Here is a 20,602-nt window from a genome sequence, read left to right on the forward strand (position 1 = left end):
GAGAACAGCCTAGCTCCATCCTCTTTGAAACCCCCCTTCAGGTAGTTGAAGGTTGCTATCAAATCCCCTCTCACTCTTCTCTTCTGCAGACTAAATAACCCCAGTTCCCTCAGCCTCTCCTCGTAAGTGTTGTGCCCCAGCCCGCTAATCATTTTCGTTGCCCTCCGCTGGACTCTCTCCAATTTGTCCATATCCCTTCTGTAGTGGGGGGACCAAAACTGGACGCAATACTCCAGATGTGGCCTCACCAGTGCCAAATAGAGGGGAATAGTCACTTCCCTTGATCTGCTGGCAATGCTCCTACTACTACAGCCCAATATGCCGTTGGCCTTCTTGGCAACAAGGGCACACAGTTGACTCATATCCAGCTTCTCATCCACTGTAATCCCCAGGTCCTTTTTTGCAGAACTGCTGCTTAACCAGTCAGTCCCCAGCTTGTAGCGGTGCATGGGATTCTTCTTTCCTAAGTGCAGGACTCTGCACTTGTCCTTGTTGAACCTCATCAGATTTATTTTGGTCCAGTCCTCCAATTTGTCTAGGTCACTCTGGACCCTATCCCCCCAGCTTTGTGTCATCTGTGAACTTGCTGAGGGTGCAATTCATCCCCTTATCCAGATCATTAATAAAAGATGTTGAGTAAAACTGGTCCCAGGACTGACCCCTGGGGCACTCCACTTGATACCAGCTGCCAACTAGACATCAAGCCGTTGATCACTGCCCATTGAGCCCAACAATCTAGCCAGCTTTCTATTCTTCAGTGCCTCATCCAAGGAGATTCCTTTGTGGTCACCAGTTCATCACACCTTCAGCTCAGAAAAAGCAACCAGGATTCTGAAACCTCAGTAGGCTCAGTCCTTCCAGCCCTATCCTAAGGATTGGGGCCCCCTGTGGACCAGGACTCCCGTCTGTTTGCTTGATCAGGAAAAAAGTCATGAACCAGTTAAAAGCCAGTTTGTCTTTTGGTCCTTGGAGAATCCAGTTTGAACTTGTATATGCATACCTCTCCAAGGCCATGGCTCCGAAAGGTTGATAAGGGAGGAAGTACAGTGACATCCCCCATCACTATCAGAGAAGGTACATACAGTGCCATAATAACATGTACACAATTGCATTTTTAATACAATGCACCCCAAAGGTATTAACCCTATTTCAGTAAAGTTAAACTTAATTCAATAAAGTTCATTCAGGATATTGCAGGAAATTGTCAGTCTCTCACAGCCACTATACACAATCTGATCACTAGCACAGTATTTACACTTAAATCTAAATCTACCAGAGTGCTAATAGAACACCTGATGAAGAATACAGTTTCCTTCACATGTATACAAGGAATGATTTCTCTCTAGAAATTTAAAATAGGTTTGGTGTAGATGTCATAAGATTGTCTACACACCCATGCTTTACTGCAATTACTGAGGATTTGTAAGGGATATCAGAACTCCATTCCCTGTATCAATTTTGGTGCCCTTCAGGAGGAGGGTGTTGTAAGACCTGAGCTTAAACCATTTCCTAGATAACTTACGGAAGGGTACAGACTAAGTCATCTTCCATGTTTTTGTGTTTTTTTGGAAGTTGGCAAGACAGAAGGCATGAACATTCTTTTATCCCTTTCAAGGGGACAGCACAAAATGCTAATACATATATTTTATTCATAGTGGGGATTTTATTGACAAGCAATTTTCTACCAATATTTAACAATATTTTATTCAAGTGTTGTTTTATTATAAAATCTGTAGCTGGAATTGACTTTGTCATGGATTTTAACATGACAATTTGACTTTTCATTTATTCATTTAATCCCCCCATACTTCATCCCACTACAGAAGTTACTGATTTTTTGATAATATACTAAAGCAGGCAACCAAACAGAAAATGCTATCAAGTTGTTACTGTCTTATTTTAAAGTGTTCATTCTCAGCAGACTTTCTTCTCTTGTAGGAGATATTGAGATAGAGAGCCCTAATCTTCACATTTAGCTACCTAAATTGATAGCCAATCCCATATTTGGTTCTTAAAATTGGTTCTTACTGTGTTAAAAATGGACATACCTTTATGGCTATTTGAATGTCCAAATACAGAATTGGGCCATCTAAGTGAAGAGCTTAACTTTGGAAAACTGAGCCCAGAGTCTCTACATTATATGTAAGGCAGAGTCAAGAAGTTGATTTCAGGGCTTTTCGGACTGGGCAACATGAGAAAAATCCAGACTGAAAGTTCAGTAAACATTAAAGTATCTGTTTTCAGAGTAGCAGCCGTGTTAGTCTGTATCCGCAAAAAGAAAAGGAGTACTTGTGACACCTTAGAGACTAACAAATTTATTTGAGCATAAGCTTTTGTGAGCTACAGCTCACTTCATAGCATGCATCCGAAAGCTTATGCTCAAATAAATTTGTTAGTCTCTAAGGCGCCACAAGTACTCCTTTTCTTTTTATTAAAGTATCTGTAATGCTACCCACCTGGTTTAATGGGTGGGAGACTTGATTGGATCCACCAGGTACATGATAGCTTTAGATAGAATAAAAGGGGAAGTGTATGCAGGGATAGGCCTCTCCTCCCGCTACATGCTCCTCTGCCAGTTGGCCAGCCAGAAAGAGAAGTGCTGATTGGCTCCTTGCTTCCCACAATCATTAATTTAAACCCTTCCCAGGGATTCTTGAGCCTCTTGTCCCATTTTATCTGAAAACGCCCTTCATCCCTGTAGTTGGGCATGTCTGAAAATTTTAATCATAGTTCAGTAACTCACTTTATGAATCCTAAGTCATTGAAGAGAACAGTATGAACAACTGCACATTTTTACTTTCACTTTAGAAACAAATAGCATCAGAAACTGTGCATGTAAAAGAGGAAGCATAATAAACTGCCAGAATAAATGGTGAACTGAATGATCTGAAACTTAAACCTAAAACTAATCAATTAGAGATTCATTTCTTTGTGAAGTTTTCAGTGACAAATGTTTATAATGATATTTTGAGGTTGAAATCACTGCCATTTGCATATTTCTGGGACATGGCACATCTGTTTATATAGTAGAAAGGAGTCTGTTCTGACAAAGCAGATGCCAAGCCTGTCTCCAATGAGATTAACTATTCTGTGGTGTTCATCCATAGGTACTTTATTAATACAGACACTGTCGGTATCCCAGAGATAGAAATTATTAATCACTTTCCATATCACATAAAACCCATCACTTACAGTTCTTAAATAAATGACTTTGTATAAATTCATCTATGGCAATTGCTCAGGTTAAAAAGGAATCTAATTTTGCAAATATATGTAGGCAGATCCACAAATTAGCAAAAATATTGCATATTTAAAAAGATAGCATGAAATCTGATTGTAATGTTAGGCTTGACATTAAAATAAAAAATAAACTTAATCACTAGATTAAACCTGTGGAAAATGAAAAAGTAACTATAAAGATGTATTTACGTCTCTCTACCTCCCAAAACCTAAATATGATCTGATTATCCTTTTCCTTGTACTAGTTTTACAGCAGTGTAACTCTTTTGACTGGAGTTATTCCCAGTTTACACTGGGGGAATGGAAAGTCAGACCCAAAAGTACAGAGACTTAAAATTATGTGGAATCAATTATTTAATTTTTATAATTAATTATATTGCCTGATTCATGATTCACTATTACTAGTGTAAATAATTTACAATAACAGTGAAATCTCAGCCTGTCTGTGATATAGATGTATATTTGGTTTTAAAGTGAGGGTTGTTTCTTGTAGTGAAGGACAGATGTGGTTTACAAATAATCCTTATAAAAAAAGCAGGAAGGAGGATGATTTGTGAGGCAAATATACTCTTGTGTTTAAAGCACAGGACTGATAAATGGAAAATCTGCATGTCACTTCCACTTTTGCCACAGATTTCCTGCACACACTAGAGTAAGTTACTTAGGCCAGGTCTCCCTCTGGAGAAATTTACCAAAATTTAAAAATAGAACCACTGAGAGTGACAGTGTAGATAAGACTGTGGTTACGGGAATCATTTTTATCACTGTTTTAGTTAAGCCTGCTTAAAAAGCAATTCTAATGAAAATGATGTTAAAAACAGTTCCAGTCACAGGAACCTAGCCTAATCTAAATTTCCCACAAGTTTTAACACAGGTGAACTTGTGTTAAATAAAGTTGGATTTTTTGGGGGGTAAATTTCCCCATTATAGACAAAGCTTAGGAGACTGATTCTGTGACATGATGAGCACACTCAACTCCCACCATAGGCAGTAGGAGTTCTGGGCATTCAGCGCTTCTCAGGATTGCCCTTGCATCTCCCAGTGCCTTAACTTCCTTATTTGTAAAATGGGAATAATTATATTTGCGTTACCTCATAGAAGTGCAATTATCGCTTTCTATTTAGCTTTATAGCTAGGTAAGCTATAAAATGCCTTCAGTCTTCAGACTGAAGACACTATGTAAGTTCAAAATATAGTTGTTATAAAGGAATTTTTAAAATTTCTATTCTTTATTATGTTGGATATAACTTTGTCTTGTTATTACTGGTGACCTAAAACTACTCTGTTCCTTGTCAGGTTTGTCCATCCGAAGTGTTTGTTGGAAAGGAGACAGACTTTTAGCAGGGACACAGGACAGTGAAATATTTGAGGTGATAGTGAGAGAAAGAGATAAACCAATGCTGATAATGCAGGGTCATTGTGAAGGGGAGCTCTGGGCCCTGGCAGTCCATCCAAAGAAGCCTTTAGCTGTCACAGGCAGTGATGATCGATCTGTACGGTAAGGCTGGAGCTCATTTACTGCTATATATTCAATTAGTCATGTACTTTTAACAAGAACATTTTTAACCAATATTCTTTTTGAAACATTTGTCATTTCTTTAAAAACAGGTTTAGTGGTGAGTAAAGAATTGCAACAATTTCCCAAGAAATTGTAAAACCTTCAGCTTAATTAAGATAGTATTTTTTCTACTTATTTCCTTGCAGCCATACCTTTGAATCATCCCTAGTGTCCACATTCCATAAATCATGTAAAACCCATCAGAAATTGCCTACAAAAAGGTAGGCTTAAAGCATGCTGAATTTCATTTCTTCCTGTGCCTAAAATGGAAGGCATTAACCTAACATATTTAGTCATTGATATTGTCACATTTTCCTCTTGTATTTATGAGCGTATTAAACAAACTTGGCCCCTATTCCCCAAAATACTTGATGAGGTCCAATTTCTCTTTAGTATTCACCACAATTGGAAATTAGTAGGACTGTCAAGTGATTAAAAAAAATTAATAGTGATTAATCGTGGGATTAAAAAAATTAATTGCACTGTTAAACAATAATAGAATACCATTTATTTAAATATTTTTATATGTTTTCTACATTTTAAAATATATTGATTTCAATTACAACACAGAATACAAAGTGTACAGTCTCACTTTATATTTATTTTTGATTACAAGTATTGGCACTGTAAAAAACCAGAAATAGTATTTTTCAATCAATTAATTCAATTAATTCAATTGAATCTGTAGTGCAATCTCTTTGTCATGAAAGTTGAACTTACAAATGTAGAATTATGTACAAAAAAACTGCATTCAAAAATAAAACAATGCAAAATTTTAGAGCCTGCAAGTCCACACAGTCCTACTTCTTGTTAATCCAATTGCTCAGATAAACAAGTTTGTTTACATTTGCAGAAGATAATGCTGCCCGGTTCTTGTTTACAGTGTCTCCTGACAGTCAGAACAGGCATTCTCATGGCACTGTTATGGCCCGAAATTGCAAGATATTTATGTGCTGGATGCACTAAAGATTCATATGTTCCTTCGTACTTCAACCACCATTCCAGCGGACATGCGTCCATGCTGATGATGGGTTTTGGTCGATAAGAATCCAAAGCAGTGTGGATCGACACATGTTCATTTTCATTATCTGAGTCAGATGCCACCAGCACAAGGTTGATTTTCTTTTTTGGTGATTCGGGTTCTATAGTTTCTGCATTGGAGTGTTGCTCTTTTAAGACTTCTGAAAGCATTTTCTATACACCTTGCCCCTTTCAGATTTTGGAAGGCACTTCAGGTTCTTAAACCTTGCGGCGAGAGCTGTAGCTATCTTTAGAAATCTCACATTGGTACCTTCTTTGCATTTTGTGAAATCTGCAGTGAAAGTGTTCTTAAAATGAACAACATGTGCTGGGTCACCGTCCGAGCCTCCTATAACAGGAAATATATGGCAGAATGCGAGTAAAACAGAACAGGGGACATACAATTCTCCCCCAAGAAATTCAGTCATAGAATCATAGAATCATAGAATAGTAGCGTTGGAAGAGACCTCAGGAGATCATCTAGTCCAATCCCCTTCTCAAAGCAGGACCAACACCAACTAAATCATTCCAGCCAGGGCTTTATCAAGCCGGGCCTTAAAAACCTCTAAGGATGGAGATTCCACCACCTCCCTAGGTAACCCATTCCAGTGCTTCACCACCACCCTCCTAGTGAAATAGTGCTTCCTAATATCCAACCTAGACCTCCCCCACTTCAACTTGAGACCATTGCTCCTTGTTCGGTCATCTGCCACCACTGAGAACAGCTGAGCTCCATCCTCTTTGGAACCCCCCTTCAGGTAGTTGAAGGCTGCTATCAAAAGCCCCTCACTCTTCTCTTCTGCAGACTAAACAAGCCCAGTTCCCTCAGCCACTCCTCGTAAGTCATGTGCCCCAGCCTTCTTATAATTTTCATTGCCCTCCTCTGGACTCTCTCCAATTTGTCCACATCCTTTCTGTGGTGGGGGGCCAAAACTGGACGCAGTACTCCAGATGTGGCCTCACCAGTGCCGAATAGAAGGGAATGATCACTTCCCTCGATCTGCTGGCAATGCTCCTACTAATGTAGCCCAATATGCCATTAGCCTTCCTGGCAACAAGGGCACACTGCTGACTCACATCCAGCACTGTAATCCCCAGGTCCTTTTCTGCAGAACTGCTGCTTGCCAGTCAGTCCCCAGTCTGTAGCGGTGCATGGGATTCTTCCTTCCTAAGTGCAGGACTCTGCACTTGTCCTTGTTGAACCTCATCAGATTTCTTTTGGCCCAATCCTCCAATTTGTCTCGGTCACTCTGGACCCTATCCCTACCCTCCAGCATATCTACCTCTCCCCCCAAGCTAAGTGTCATCTGCGAACTTGCTGAGGGTGTAATTCATCCCCTTATCCAGATCATTAATGAAGATATTGAACAAAACCGGCCCCAGGACCAACCCCTGGGGCACTCTGCTTGATACCGGCTGCAAATAGACATCAAGCCATTGATCACTACCCATTGAGCCCGACGATCTAGCCAGCTTTCTATCCACCTTATACTATTCACCCAATCCATAATTTTTTAACTTGCCTGCAAGAATATTATGGGAGACCTTATCAAAAGCTTTGCTAAAGTCAAGATATATCACGTCCACTGCTTTCCCCATATCCACAGTGCCAGTTATCTCATCATAGACGGCAATCATGTTGGTCAGGCATGACTTGCCCTTGGTGAATCCATGTTGACTGTTCCTGATCACCTTCCTCTCCTTCAAGTGTTTCAAAATGGTTTCCTTGAGGACCTGCTCCACGATTTTTCCAGGAACTGAGGTGAGGTTGACCAGTCTGTAGTTCCCCAGGTTCTCCTTCTTCCTTTTTTAAAAGATGGGCACTATATTTGTCTTTTTCTAATCGTCCGGGACCTCCCCCGATCACCAGGAGTTTTCAAAGATAATGGCCAATGACTCTGCAATCACATCAGCCATTTCCCTCAGCACCCTCAGATGCATTAGATCTGGACCCATGGACTTGTGCATATCCAGCTTTTTAAATAGTCCTTAACTCAGGGGTGGGCAAACTACGGCCCGCAGGCCACATCTGGCCCTCCAGCCGGTTTCCTCTGGCCCTCAAGCTCCTGCTGGGTTGTGAGGTTTGGGGCTTGCCCTGCTCCCGCGCTCCAGCCGGAGAGCGGGGTCAGAGGCCGCTCCGTGTGTGCGTGCCAAGGCTCCCGGAAGCAGCAGCATGTCCCCCCTCTGGCTCCTACATTTAGGGTCAGCCAGGGGGCTCCGCGCGCTGCCCCCTTCCCAAGTGCCAACCCTGCAACTCCCATTGGCCGGAAGCTGCAGCGAATGGGAGCTGCAGGGGCAGCTCCTGCAGACGGGATAGTGCCAGAGCTGGAGAAGGGACATGCCGCTACTTCTAGGAGCTGCTTGAGGTAAGCGCTGCCCGGAGCCTGCACTCCTGACCCCTCCTGTGCCCCAACCCTCTGCCCCAGCCCTGATCCCTCTCCCGCACCCAAACCCACTGCCCCAACCCGGAGTCCCCTCCTGCACCCTGAACTCCTCATTTCTGGCCTCACCCCATAGCCCACACCCCCAGCCAGAGCCCTCAGCCCCTCCTGCACCCCAACCCTAATTTTGTGAGCATTCATGGCCCACCATACAATTTCCATACCCGGATATGGCCCTCGGGCCAAAAGGTTTGCCCACCCCTGCCTTAACTTGTTATTTCACCACTGGGGGCTGATCTCCTCCCCATACTGTGTTGCCCAGGACAGCAGTATGGGAGCTGACCTTGTCAGACCTTGTCTGTGAAGACTGAGGCAAAAAAACATTGAGTACTTCAGCTTTTTCCACATCATGTGTCACTAGGTTGCCGCCTCCATTCAGTAAGGGTCCCACACTTTCCCTGACCTTTTTCTTGTTACTAACATACCTGTAGAAACCCTTCTTGTTACCCTTCACATCCCTTGCTAGCTGCAACTCCAGTTGTGTTTTGGCCTTTCTGATCACACCCCTGAATGCTCAAGCAATATTTTTATACTCCTGGCTGGTCGTTTGTCCAATCTTCCACTTCTTGTAAGCTTCCCTTTTGTGTTTAAGCTTAAGATTTCTCTGTTAAGCCAAGCTGGTCGCCTGCCATATTTACTATTCTTTTGGCACATCGGGATGGTTTGTTCCTGCACCCTCAATAAGTCTTCTTTAAAATACAGCCAGCTTTCCTGGACTCCTTTCCCCCTCATATTAGCCTCCCAGGGGATCCTGCCCATCTGTTCCCTAAGGGAGTCAAAGTCTGCTTTTCTGAAGTCCAGTGTCCATATTTTGCTACTCTCCTTTCTTCCTTTTGTGAGGATCCTGAACTCAACCATTTCATGGTCACTGCTGCCCAGGTTGCTACCCACTTCTACTTCCCCTACCAATTCTTCCCTGTTTGTAAGCAGCAGGTCAAGAGGAAAACGGCCCCTGGTTGGTTCCTCCAGTACTTGTACCACAAAGTTGTCCCCAACACTCTTCAAAAACTTCCTGGATTGTCTGTGCACTGCTGTATTGCTCTCCAAGCAGATGTCAGGGTGATTGAAGTCTCCCATTAGAACCAGGGCATGTGTTCTGGAAACTTCAGTTAATTGTCCGAAGAAAGCCTCATCTACCTCATCCTCCTGGTCTGATGGTCAATAGCACATGCCCACCACGACATCACCTTGTTGCTCTCGCTTCTAAACTTAACCCAAAGACTCTCAACAGGCTTTTCTCCAGTTTCATACAGGAGCTCTGAGCAATCATACTGCTCTCTTACATACAGTGCAACTCCTCCACCTTTCCTCCCCTGCCTGTCCTTCCTGAACAGTTTATACCCATCCATGACAGTGCTCCAGTCATGTGAGCTACCCCACCAAGTCTCTGTTATTCCAATCACATCTTAGTTCTTTGTCTGTGCCAGGATTTCCTATTCTTCCTGCTTGTTTCCCTGGCTTCTTGCATTCGTGTACATGCACCTAAGATAACTAGCCGATTGCCCTGCTTTCTCAGTATGAATCAGGAGGCCCCCCCTGTTGCACTCTCCTCCTTGTGTTTCCTCCCAGTATCCCACTTCCTCACTTACTTCAGGGCTTAGGTTACTATCCCCCGGCGAATCTAGTTTAAAGCCCTCCTCACTAGGTTAGCAAGCCTGCCTGCGAAGATACTCTTCTCTTACTTTGTTAGGTGGATCCCATCTCTTCCTAGCAATCCTTCTTCCCGGAACAGTATCCCATGGTCGAGGAATCCAAAGCCTTCTCTCTGACACCACCTGCGTAACCACGTATTTATCTCCACAATTCGATGGTCCCTACCTGGGCCTTTTCCTTCAACAGGGAGGATGGACAAAAACACAACTTGCACCTCAAACTCCTTTATCCTTCTTCCCAGAGCCACGTAGTCTGCAGTAACCCGCTCAAGGTCATTCTTGGCAGAATCATTGGTGCCCACATGGAGAAGTACTCGCAAATTTAATTAACACATTTTTTAACGAGCGTCATCAGCACGGAAGCATGTCCTTTGGAATGGTGGCCCTTCGGCATGAAGGGGCATATGAATGTTTAGCATGTCTAGCACGTAAATGCCTTGCAATGCTGGCTACAAAAGTGCCATGCAAATTCCTGTTCTCACTTTCTGGTGACATTGTCAATAAGAAGGGGGCAGCATCATCTCCTGTAAATGTAAACAAACTTGCTTGTCTAAGTGATTGGCTGAACAAGAAGTAGGACTGAGTGGACTTGTAGGCTCTGAAGTTTTACATTGTTTTGTTTTTGAATGTTGTTACTTAAACAAAAAAAATCTACATTTGTAAGTTGCACTTTCACGACAGAGATTGCATTACAGTACTTGTATGAGGTGAATTGAAAAATACTATTTCTTTTATTTATCATTTTTACAGTGCAAATATTTGTAATCAAAAACACTTTGATTTCAATTACAACACAGAATACAATATATATGAAAATGTATAAAAACATCCAAAATATTTAATAAATTTCCATTGGTATTCTATTGTTTAGTGGTTCAATTAAAACAGTGATTAATTGTGATTAATCAACAGCCCTAGAAATTATGCCCTTCAGAGTGACCATTGTGGATTTCAAAGCATGAATGCAATTACTCATATTTGTTACTTTACTCTTAGAATACTCACGTTTCTCAAATTATTTTTAAAAAGTAGTGAGTTATTGGGAAAACATACAGAATAAACAGCACCTAAGGTGCTGTAGTTTTGGATTTATGTCTTTGGGCCAAATCCTATATCCAGTGTACAGGTGCATCAAGTTTATAACCACACATAAAATTACCAGACATTGGAGGACATGAAATAAAAAAGCTAAGATCCACATAAATCATTGTGTGTAGGCGGTGCAGGTATAAGATCATTATATATTAGTTATTTCTAATTTTACTAAACTTAAGCAATTAGAGAGTACGGTGACTTAAACAATTCAGGCTGAAATTTTTCATGCCATGTGCCTGCCTCAGGCTGAAATTTTCCAAAAATGTTAGTTAAGACAAGTCAGCCATGTCAGAGAACAAGATGAGGAAAAAATACACTGTCTGTGTTAACAAAAAATTCTTACAACCAATTTATTGAAAATTTCCTGTGTCTCCATGCTTTGGAGCATGGACTTAAAATTTGGCAGGAGGGCATCTCTTGGTTAAACTCTCTGTGTTTCTTTACTTCTTCATTCATAAGATGGGATAGACACAGATTAATAAGTTTTATGATTTATGATTTATGGATTGGTTTGAATATTATTTTATATCTGTGCTTTTTCCTGCCATTAAATGTATTGAACCATCAGTAAACCTCCAACATCAAAACTGTTTCCTTCTGTGCCGGTGTGGTTGCTGAGTAAGCTCCTGGGCTGCAGACATCAGTATGTGGTCCAGTAAATAAACATCAGGTATATGATAGAAGAGGCTGGAATATTACCAAGAGAACAGTTAAGGTTTATAAAAGTCAATTATTTCAACCAATTAATAGAAAAACTTCCAAAGAGATTTTTTTTTGGCCTTATTTGAAAATACATGCACTGTTTGTGCAATAATAGCGAACTTCAGCTAGAGCCTCTAGTTTTGCACTTACATACACAGGCATTTGATCTATACAAAATGTGCATTTCTCATTTCCATGCACAAAGTCAAGTCCTTACTTCCTCATTTGCACATGAAAATACCTGTATGTGTGCAAAATAGTTACATGAACTTTTTTTGCAGGTGTGAAATCATAGGCCGTAGCTAAATGTTCGGTTGCAGGGAATGGACTGTCCTTTCATTCCTCAACCTGTATTTTGGAAAACCAAACTACAGTACTTGCACTTACATACACAGCATCTAATCTTCCCAGTATATAGAGAAATGGAAACCAGATGCAGAAGACTAACTTAGGGATAAATCTTGCTTCCATGTTTGTACTGAATTATGAAGTCTTAAGTGAAACAGAAACTAAAGCAAACTTTCACTGTTGGGGAGGCCTGCCCATGGATCTCGTTTAGTAGAAATAAACTCCAGTGTTTCTCAGCTTGCATTGCAGATCTCACTGTGGAAAGATTCAAGATCTCCAGTCCCCATCTGCATTCCTCATACTCATGATGAGAGTCCAACTGACAGCTATTTTTGTATCTGGAAGTAAATATAAGTGTGTTACTAATACAAAGTGCTTCACTCTGGCTACAAACATAAAATGTGCACTTTACTCTTTATGTTTACAGAATATCAGGGCAGTTGATATTGATGCTATCTGAAGTACTACCATTTATCCTGGAGAATCAGATGGCTTTTTTCAGACTGTTTTCCAAAAATATCATTTATGCAAAGGCCAAGGATCGTGTATTTTAAATTTCTGTGGTGGACTCTCTGTCCACCCATGATTAGTCACCAGCAGATTAGGTTACTGCCAGAAGAGGGTAGGAGTGTAGCGAAAGCATTTTATGTGACATTGTAGCAGAGTCTATGTACCTGCCCTATTGAAGTGCATAAGTCTGCCCCAGTTTCCCCTCCCGAGTCTCATAGCACACAACTAATGTTTCATCTAAAGTCTCTCCTTTGGGGTCTGATTTATTGGTATTGTTAAGCAAGTATCCACCCATCACCTTTGAATCCAATCCAGGCTTTTCAAGGCCTTTCTGGCATTTTCAGCCAGGCTTCACATTCACCCTTGTATTAGGGCTCCCTAGTGTCTCCCTAGCAAGGCCTCCTGCTAATCTTGTGCCTGCCCAGCCTAAGCCCTCTCTGTGAAGAGCATTCTGATGGTTCCACTCGAGAGACTTCACCACAGTTATTCCCCAGGCAGTTGTCTGTCTGCCTGTCTCTGTAGAGCATCCTCTCCCAAGTCATTCCTGTTCTCTGACTCAGACTAAGAGGAAGCCAGACCTTTTCAGAGGTGTTGCTTCCAGCTAGTCTCATGATCTTTTCCAGTCACACACTCCCTCTGACTAGGGGACTTCACTTGGGAGCTCCTTGGTCTTCTGAGTCAGGAGTAAAACAAAGACGGAACAGGGCCCTAGCTCCCTAAAAAGGGCCAGCTCACTCTGTGACACACATGAATGTCAGTGAAGTGATAGCTATATTACACACTTGCTTTTAGTCTTATTTCACCTAGGCTTTTCCCTGCTACTGCTAATTTGTGGTGTGGCAGAAGCAAGATCGTATGATATAGTTGAAAAGCAGGTGTGAAACATGTCTTTCATTTTACTGAATGCCACATATAGTGTCTGTAAACCATTAAAGAATAGCTTATCTTAGACTACTTCTTTCAGTGTTCTTTGTGCCCGTGGGTGCAACTCAGTCCATGGAACCTTCTCATTGCAGTTGGAGCACTCATACACCCCTCCTGCCCTTCTCTTCTGCTTTCCTGGACATTTTGAGGGTGTATAAGAGGAAGTGTTGCACCCTCTGATGCCTCCTTTTGTTCCAACTGCAGCAGCAGATGGACTTGAACCTTTCCAGATCCTTCTTTCATGTAGATATTAGTGTCGCAGCCTAGTGCAATTTGTAGTTAGTTTGTTAAGGAAAAGTTTTATTCTTAGCATAGTTAACAGTACTTAGTTCTTCAGCTTTGACTACTGGTTCCGTGATGGATCCAAAAGGTGAAGACACCTGGCTTTAAAATGTGTGCCTCTTGTCTGTGGTCTTTCTGGTCAGGGCAGGGCCATATTTGATGCTTGGAGTGTCTCAGTGGGGGCCACTCTCCTTTGAGGTACTCTATTTGCAGCTCCTTTACCAGGGAGCACCTAAGGAGTGCCATAACAGGCAGCAAGCCCTAATGCTCCAAGAAGCTCTGGCTGCAAAGCCTGTCAGATCTGATACCTCAAAGAGATCTGAACACAAGATGCAAGTTCCAAGATTGTTGTACAGTTGGTTCCTAAGTAACTGGATTCAACCTTAAAACATTCAGAGACACTGTCAGTGCCAGCCTCTGAGATAACAACCAAACTGTAGTAAAAACCATCAGAGCCTCCTAAATTAATTCCTAAAAAGATTGCATGAGACAGGAAGTTTCCTGTTAGCAGAGCCAAGTTACGTTCAGAAAACTCCTCAGATCTGGATCGAAGAACACTGAATTCTAAACCAAAGATGAGAAGTTTGGATCAGGGTGAATCCTTACCTCAAGTTCATCCTTCAGTTCCAAAGATTGCATCAGATCCAAAGAGAGTTCTGGAACCAGTTGCCAATTCTCCATTGCCAATTCTCAGTTTCAACTGTTGTGATATTATGAATGCATTACATAGATCCACAGTTGGATCATTTACCAGATCTGAAAAGACATTGCCTAAAGGGGATAAAAAGAACATTCCTGCGAGTCACAGTTCTCAGAACTCTCCATCTGAGAAACAGAGGCGGTTGAATGAGCTCTCTCAGTTTTCCATGGACCCTTCCTTACTGCCCCCATTTTTGGGCTCCTTCTGTAAAGTTTTTTCATGATTCGCCATTTTCCACATATCAGTTCCTGTAGCTTCACCAATAGTGTCTGTTTGCAAATGTTCTGACAGGGCTATTATTCAACTCAGCAGCTCCATTGGTAACAAACATCTTGGATGCCTCTAACAAAGGGTGGAGAGTACACCTCAACAGATTAGCAGTTTGAGGTTATTGGAGCTCTCAAGAAAAGAGACTACCTATAAACGTCCTAGAATTGAGTGATCTGTTTGGCTCTCAAATCTTTTCTACCTCACATCCAGAAAAAGGTAGTGGAAGTTGTCACAGACTGTATGCCAGCAGTATATTACATGAACAAACAGGGAGGGGCTCATTCTCAGCCTAGCCAAGAAGCAGTCAAATCGGTGTTTCCATCAGAGTAGTTTGTCTCACAGCTGTATATCTAGCAGGAGCCTAACTGAGCAGAGATGTAACAGGATTTGCATGATAATTGTTAAAGAAATTGGTGATAGATGACATCTTCAACATGTGAGGGTTCCAGGACATAGATATTTCTGCAAATCGAAAGAATATGAAGTGTCACCACTTTTGCTCAAGAGCAGGGTGAGAGAGAGAGAGAGAGCGCGCGCGCGAGTCTGTCTGTATCAGATGCTTTCACCTAAACTGGGGGAAGGGTCAGTTCTGTTCCCCCCCCCCCACTTTCCTCTCATTCAGAGACTGATAAAGAAGATGAGGCAAGGTAGTAACAGGATAATTCCAGTTGCCCCCCCAAGACAAGAATAGTTCATGGATCTTCTTCAACTCTCCAAGGGAATGTACAGACTTAAAAAGACAAAATGTGCAGTGAATGTAAGCATACTTACTGTGGATCAATTTGTAGAAGCTGGCATTTCATTTCTGCGTTTGATAGTATTGAAAGTCTGTAATCATAAGTATTGTGCTTTGATTCTCAATTTTTTGTGTAGATTATGGAGCCTTGCTGATCATGCCTTGATTGCTCGCTGTAATATGGAAGAAGCTGTGCGCAGTGTATCTTTCAGTCCTGATGGATCTCAGCTAGCTCTTGGAATGAAAGATGGCTCCTTCATTGTTCTCAGAGTAAGGTAGGACAGTGAATTGTATTTCAGCACTGATGACTCTTCTAGTAACTCAAGGCCAAATCCTGAAGTCCTTTAGAAAATATTTTTTAAATCAGTGGGTATTTTGTTTAGAAAAAATTTGAATAAAAAATTATCAAAGCCTCTAGGTATTTCTCCTCAGTTGGCTTTAGAGGTGACTACTACTACTACTAATGTGTATTACACCCATGCTTTAATGTATAATTTTATTTAAATTTAACATAAAATGTCTCTCATGACATCACTAATAATGTTGTCTAAGTTTAAGCTTTCAAACTTAGCATTTTCAAGTGAAAAGCATCTGTCTTATGGCTTAGTAGCTCTGAAATTAAACACATCTTTTGGGGAACAGAAACCATGTTTATGACATGCTAATAGATGCTAGGTTTGAGAAGGACCTCTTCAGTCACCAAGTCCATTTCCTGCATGAATGTAGGAAAGCCTGCTATCTGTAATAATTTCTTTAGTGATGTCTGAAGGAAAGTTTGTGAACATTTGCATATTAAGTGAAAATCAAACTTCCCATGTAATAGGACAGCCCCTTTTAACTCTTTAGAATGATTTTTTTTCTATTTCAAAAGCCATAGTACAAGCTATTTTTTGTTGGAATAATGGAATGGAAGAAGTGCAACAGCAAATGAAATATTTAGGTAGGAATAAAAACCTATAGACAGTGGGAGATCTGTGAAAGTTGCTGTAGTACACTTTTACCATACTGGGCCAGATTTTAAAACGTGTACCCACATTTCACCAGCAGAACAGATATATAAATAAAGTTCTCATTTGTGAGCAAAACTCAAGTGACTGTGCATGAGAACAGATAACTAAATATGTAACCACTACACATGCACATGCTGCTTGGTAAATTCCATAGGCGTGCATACATATTTTGTAGCTGCAATGAAGGTATATGTATATGAAAAACTGGCCTATTATTTTTTCCCATAAAATAATCCCATATTTTACATAACTCATTACCCAAATGGGATCTAAAGTTTCCAGACTTGATTCTCCACTGCCTTGCAGCTTGTGTAAAGTTGTGCACCACTGTGCTAAGTGAGAGTAAAATGCTATTGTTCTCTTTTGATAGTGTTTTACCCTTAATTGCAGAGATGCAAATGCCTATACAAAGTGCAGAAGCAATCCACAGTCAGAACCTCCATTTTTCTGCTTCATGTTATATGAAATAGAAAACACAAACATAGGTGCTCATTACCCATTCATTTCTATGGAAAGCCAAAGCAATATTACATGTGTATCTTACTGTGCACTCTTTACTCCAGGAAGACATTCATTTATTTCAACAGAGGTTTTGCGTGAGTAAAAGATTCTGAATAGGGCCCTAAGAAGTCATTTATTATTGAGGTTGGTGGATAAAGGAATTAAAAATGAGTACATAATAGAAGTAAAATGCATGATATTGTTCTGCAGTCAAGGCTTGTTAATAGGAAAAAAGGAACATTTCTTTGGATACTAGAAGTACATATCCCAAATATAAGTAAAAAGGTATTCCTCACCCAGTGAAGATTTGCAAAAGGTGTGCACTAAGAGGGTATTAATAATCATAGAATCATAGAAGCATAGAATATCAGGGTTGGAAGGGACATCAGGAGGTCATCTAGTCCAACCCCCTGCTCAAAGCAGGACCAATCCCCAACTAACTCATCCCAGCCAGGGCTTTGTCAAGCCTGACCTTAAAAACCTCAAAGGAAGGAGAATCCACCACCTCACTAGGAAACCCATTCTAGTGTTTCACCACCCTCCTAGTGAAAAAGTTTTTCCTAATTTCCAACCTAGACTCCCCCCCGCAACTTGAGACCATTACTCCTTGTTCTGTCATCTGCTACCTCTGAGAACAGTCTAGATCCATCTTCTTGGGAACCCCCTTTCAGGTAGTTGAAAGCAGCTATCAAATCCCTCCTCATTCTTCTCTTCTGCAGAAGAAATAATCCCAGTTCCCTCAGCCTCTCCTCATAAGTCATGTGCTCCTGCCCCGTAATCATTTTTATTGCTGGACTCTTTCCAATTTTTCCCCATCCTTCTTATAGTGTGGGGCCCAAAACTGGACACAGTACTCCAGATGAGGCCTCACCAATGCCGAATAGAGGGGAATGATCACGTCCCTCGATCTGCTGGCAATGCTCCTGCTTATACAGCCCAAAATATACTGTTAGCCTTCTTGGCAACAAGGGCACACTGTTGACTCATATCCAGCTTCTCATCCACTATAACCACTAGGTCCTTTTCTGCAGAACTGCTTCCTAGCTGGTCAATCCCCAGTCTATAGCAGTGCATGGGATTCTTCCATCCTAAGTGCAGGACTCTGCACTTGTCCTTGTTGAACCTCATCAGATTTCTTTTGGCTCAATCCCCTAATTTGTCTAGGTCCCTCTGTATCCTATCCTTACTCTCCGGTGTATCTTCCACTCCTCCCAGTTTAGTGTCATCTACAAACTTGCTGAGGGTGCAATCCACGACATCCTCAAGATCATTAATGAAGATATTGAACAAAACCGGCCCCAGGACCGACCCTTGGGTCACTCCGCTTGAAACCAGCTGCCAACTAGACATGGAGGCATTGATCACTACCTGTTGAGCTCGATGATCTAGCCAGGTTTCTGTCCACCTTATAGTCCATTCATCCAGCCCATACTTCTTTAACTTGCTGGCAAGAATACCTTGGGAGACCCTATCAAAAGCTTTGCTAAAGTCAAGGAATAACACGTCCACTGCTTTCCCCTCATCCCCAGAGCCAGTTATCTGGTCATAAAAGGCAATTAGATTAGTCAGGCATGACTTACCCTTGGTGAATCCATGCTGGCTGTTACTGATCACTTTCCTCTCCTCTAAGTGCTTCAGAATTGATTCCTTGAGGACCTGCTCCATGATTTGTCCAGGGACTGAGGTGAGGCTGACTGGCCTGTAGTTCCCAGGATCCTCCTTCTTCCCTTTTTTAAAGATGGGCACTACATTAGCCTTTTTCCAGTCATCCGGGACCTCCCCCGATCACCATGAGTTTTAAAAGATAATGGCCAATGGCTCTGCAATCCCATCCGCTGACTCCTTTAGCACTCTCGGATGCAGCACATCCGGCCCCATGGACTTGTGCTCATCCAGCTTTTCTAAATAGTCCCGAACCACTTCTTTCTCCACAGAAGGCTGGTCACCTCCCTCCTCATACTGTGCTGCCCAGTGCAGTGTTCTGGGAGTTGACCTTCTTCGTGAAGACAGAAGCAAAAAAGCATTAAGTACATTAGCTTTTTCCACATCCTCTGTCACTAGGTTGCCACCCCCATTCAGTAAGGGGCCCACACTTTCCCTGACCTTCTTCTTGTTGCTAACATATCTGTAGAAACCCTTTGTGTTACTCTTAACATCCCTTGCTAGCTGCAACTTCAAGTGTGATTTGGCCTTCCTGATTTCACTCCTGCATGCCTGAGCAATATTTTTATACTCTTCCCTGGTCATTTGTCCAATCTTCCACTTCTTGTAAGCTTCTTTTTTGTGTTTAAGATCAGCAAGGATTTCACAGTTAAGCCAAGCTGGTCGCCTGCCATATTTACTATTCTTTCTACACATCAGGATGGTTTGTCCCTGCAACCTCAATAAGAATTCTCTAAAATACAGCCAGCTCTCCTGGACTCCTTTCCCCCTCATTATTCTCCCAGGGAATCCTGCCCATCAGTTCCCTGAGGGAGTCAAAGTCTGCTTTTCTGAAGTCCAAGGTCCGCATTCTGCTGCTCTCCTTTCTTCCTTGTGTCAGGATCCTGAATTCGACCATCTCATGGTCACTGCCTCGCAGGTTCCCATCCACTTTTACTTCCCCTACTAATTCTTCCCAGTTTGTGAGCAGCAGACCAGTTCTTCTGGTCAAGAAGAACTCTGCTCCTAGTTGGTTCCTCTAGCACTTGCACCGGGAAATTGTCCCCTACACTTTCCAAAAACTTTCTGGATTGTCAGTGCACTGCTTTATTGTTCTCTTTGACAAAGTTCCTCCTCTGCCTTGGTGGATCCTGTGCTTATTGGCGGATTTGCTCACCTCAGAGATTCACGGCAGCCCTCAATTTGGCCACTTTTGCCAGTGGCTCAAACGTGCTGTTCACTCAGCTAACCTCATCATTGGCCAGCATGGGGAAAAGGAGGAGAACAATCCCCGCAGTCTCTGCTGGCCCACCTAGTGGGTTGGGGGACAGGCCAGAGACCTTCCCTTCTGGTGGGACCCACAATCAAGGTCAACTCCTCTTATATCAAATAGGGAGTTAGGGGGATGGTGGGAACCCAGGCCCGCCCTCTACTCTGGGTTCCAGCCCAGGGCCCTGTGGATTGCAGCTGTCTACAGTGTCTCCTGTAACAGCTGCGTGACAGCTACAACTCCCTGGGCTACTTCCCTATGGCCTCCCCCCAGCACCTTCTTTATCCTCACGGTAGGATCTTCCTCCTGAAGCCTGATCACGCTTGTATTCCTCAGTCCTCCATCTGCACACCTTCTCACTCCCTGCTCCTTGCACGCCCTCCACTAACTGGTGAGAGGTCCTTTTTAAACCATGTGTCCTGATCAGTCTGCCTGCCATAATTGATTGTAGTATGTTCTTAATTGGCTCCAGGTGTCTTAATTAACTTGCCCGTCTTAATTGGTTCTAGCAGGTTCCTGATTGCTCTCGTGCAGCCTCTAGTGCAGTCAGTCAGGGAACAGCAACCAGCTGCCTCTCCAGTGGCCAGTAGATCAGCCCTCGACTCCTCTCCTATAGCCCTCTGGCTTGGAGGCAGGCTGCTGCTGGGGCTGCTGCATGGGGGGGAGCCCCTTTGCCTCACTACAGGGACTGGTCAGTCTGCT

The 20,602-nt window shown here is 42.4% G+C and overlaps 1 protein-coding gene across 2 annotated transcripts in view; it reads left to right on the forward strand.

Moving 5' to 3' along the window:
- Positions 1–20,602, forward strand: part of EML6 (EMAP like 6) — a 329,709-nt gene that overhangs the window by 85,941 nt on the left and 223,166 nt on the right. For both annotated transcript variants that reach the window (XM_043543860.1, XM_037895940.2), the window contains exons 8-9: positions 4,537–4,738; positions 15,616–15,753. In XM_043543860.1, the coding sequence (XP_043399795.1) occupies positions 4,537–4,738; positions 15,616–15,753 (340 nt within the window). The remainder of the gene's footprint in view (positions 1–4,536; positions 4,739–15,615; positions 15,754–20,602) is intronic.

The sequence above is a fragment of the Chelonia mydas genome, chromosome 3 (assembly GCF_015237465.2).
Source record: "Chelonia mydas isolate rCheMyd1 chromosome 3, rCheMyd1.pri.v2, whole genome shotgun sequence".
NCBI lineage: Eukaryota > Metazoa > Chordata > Testudines > Cheloniidae > Chelonia > Chelonia mydas.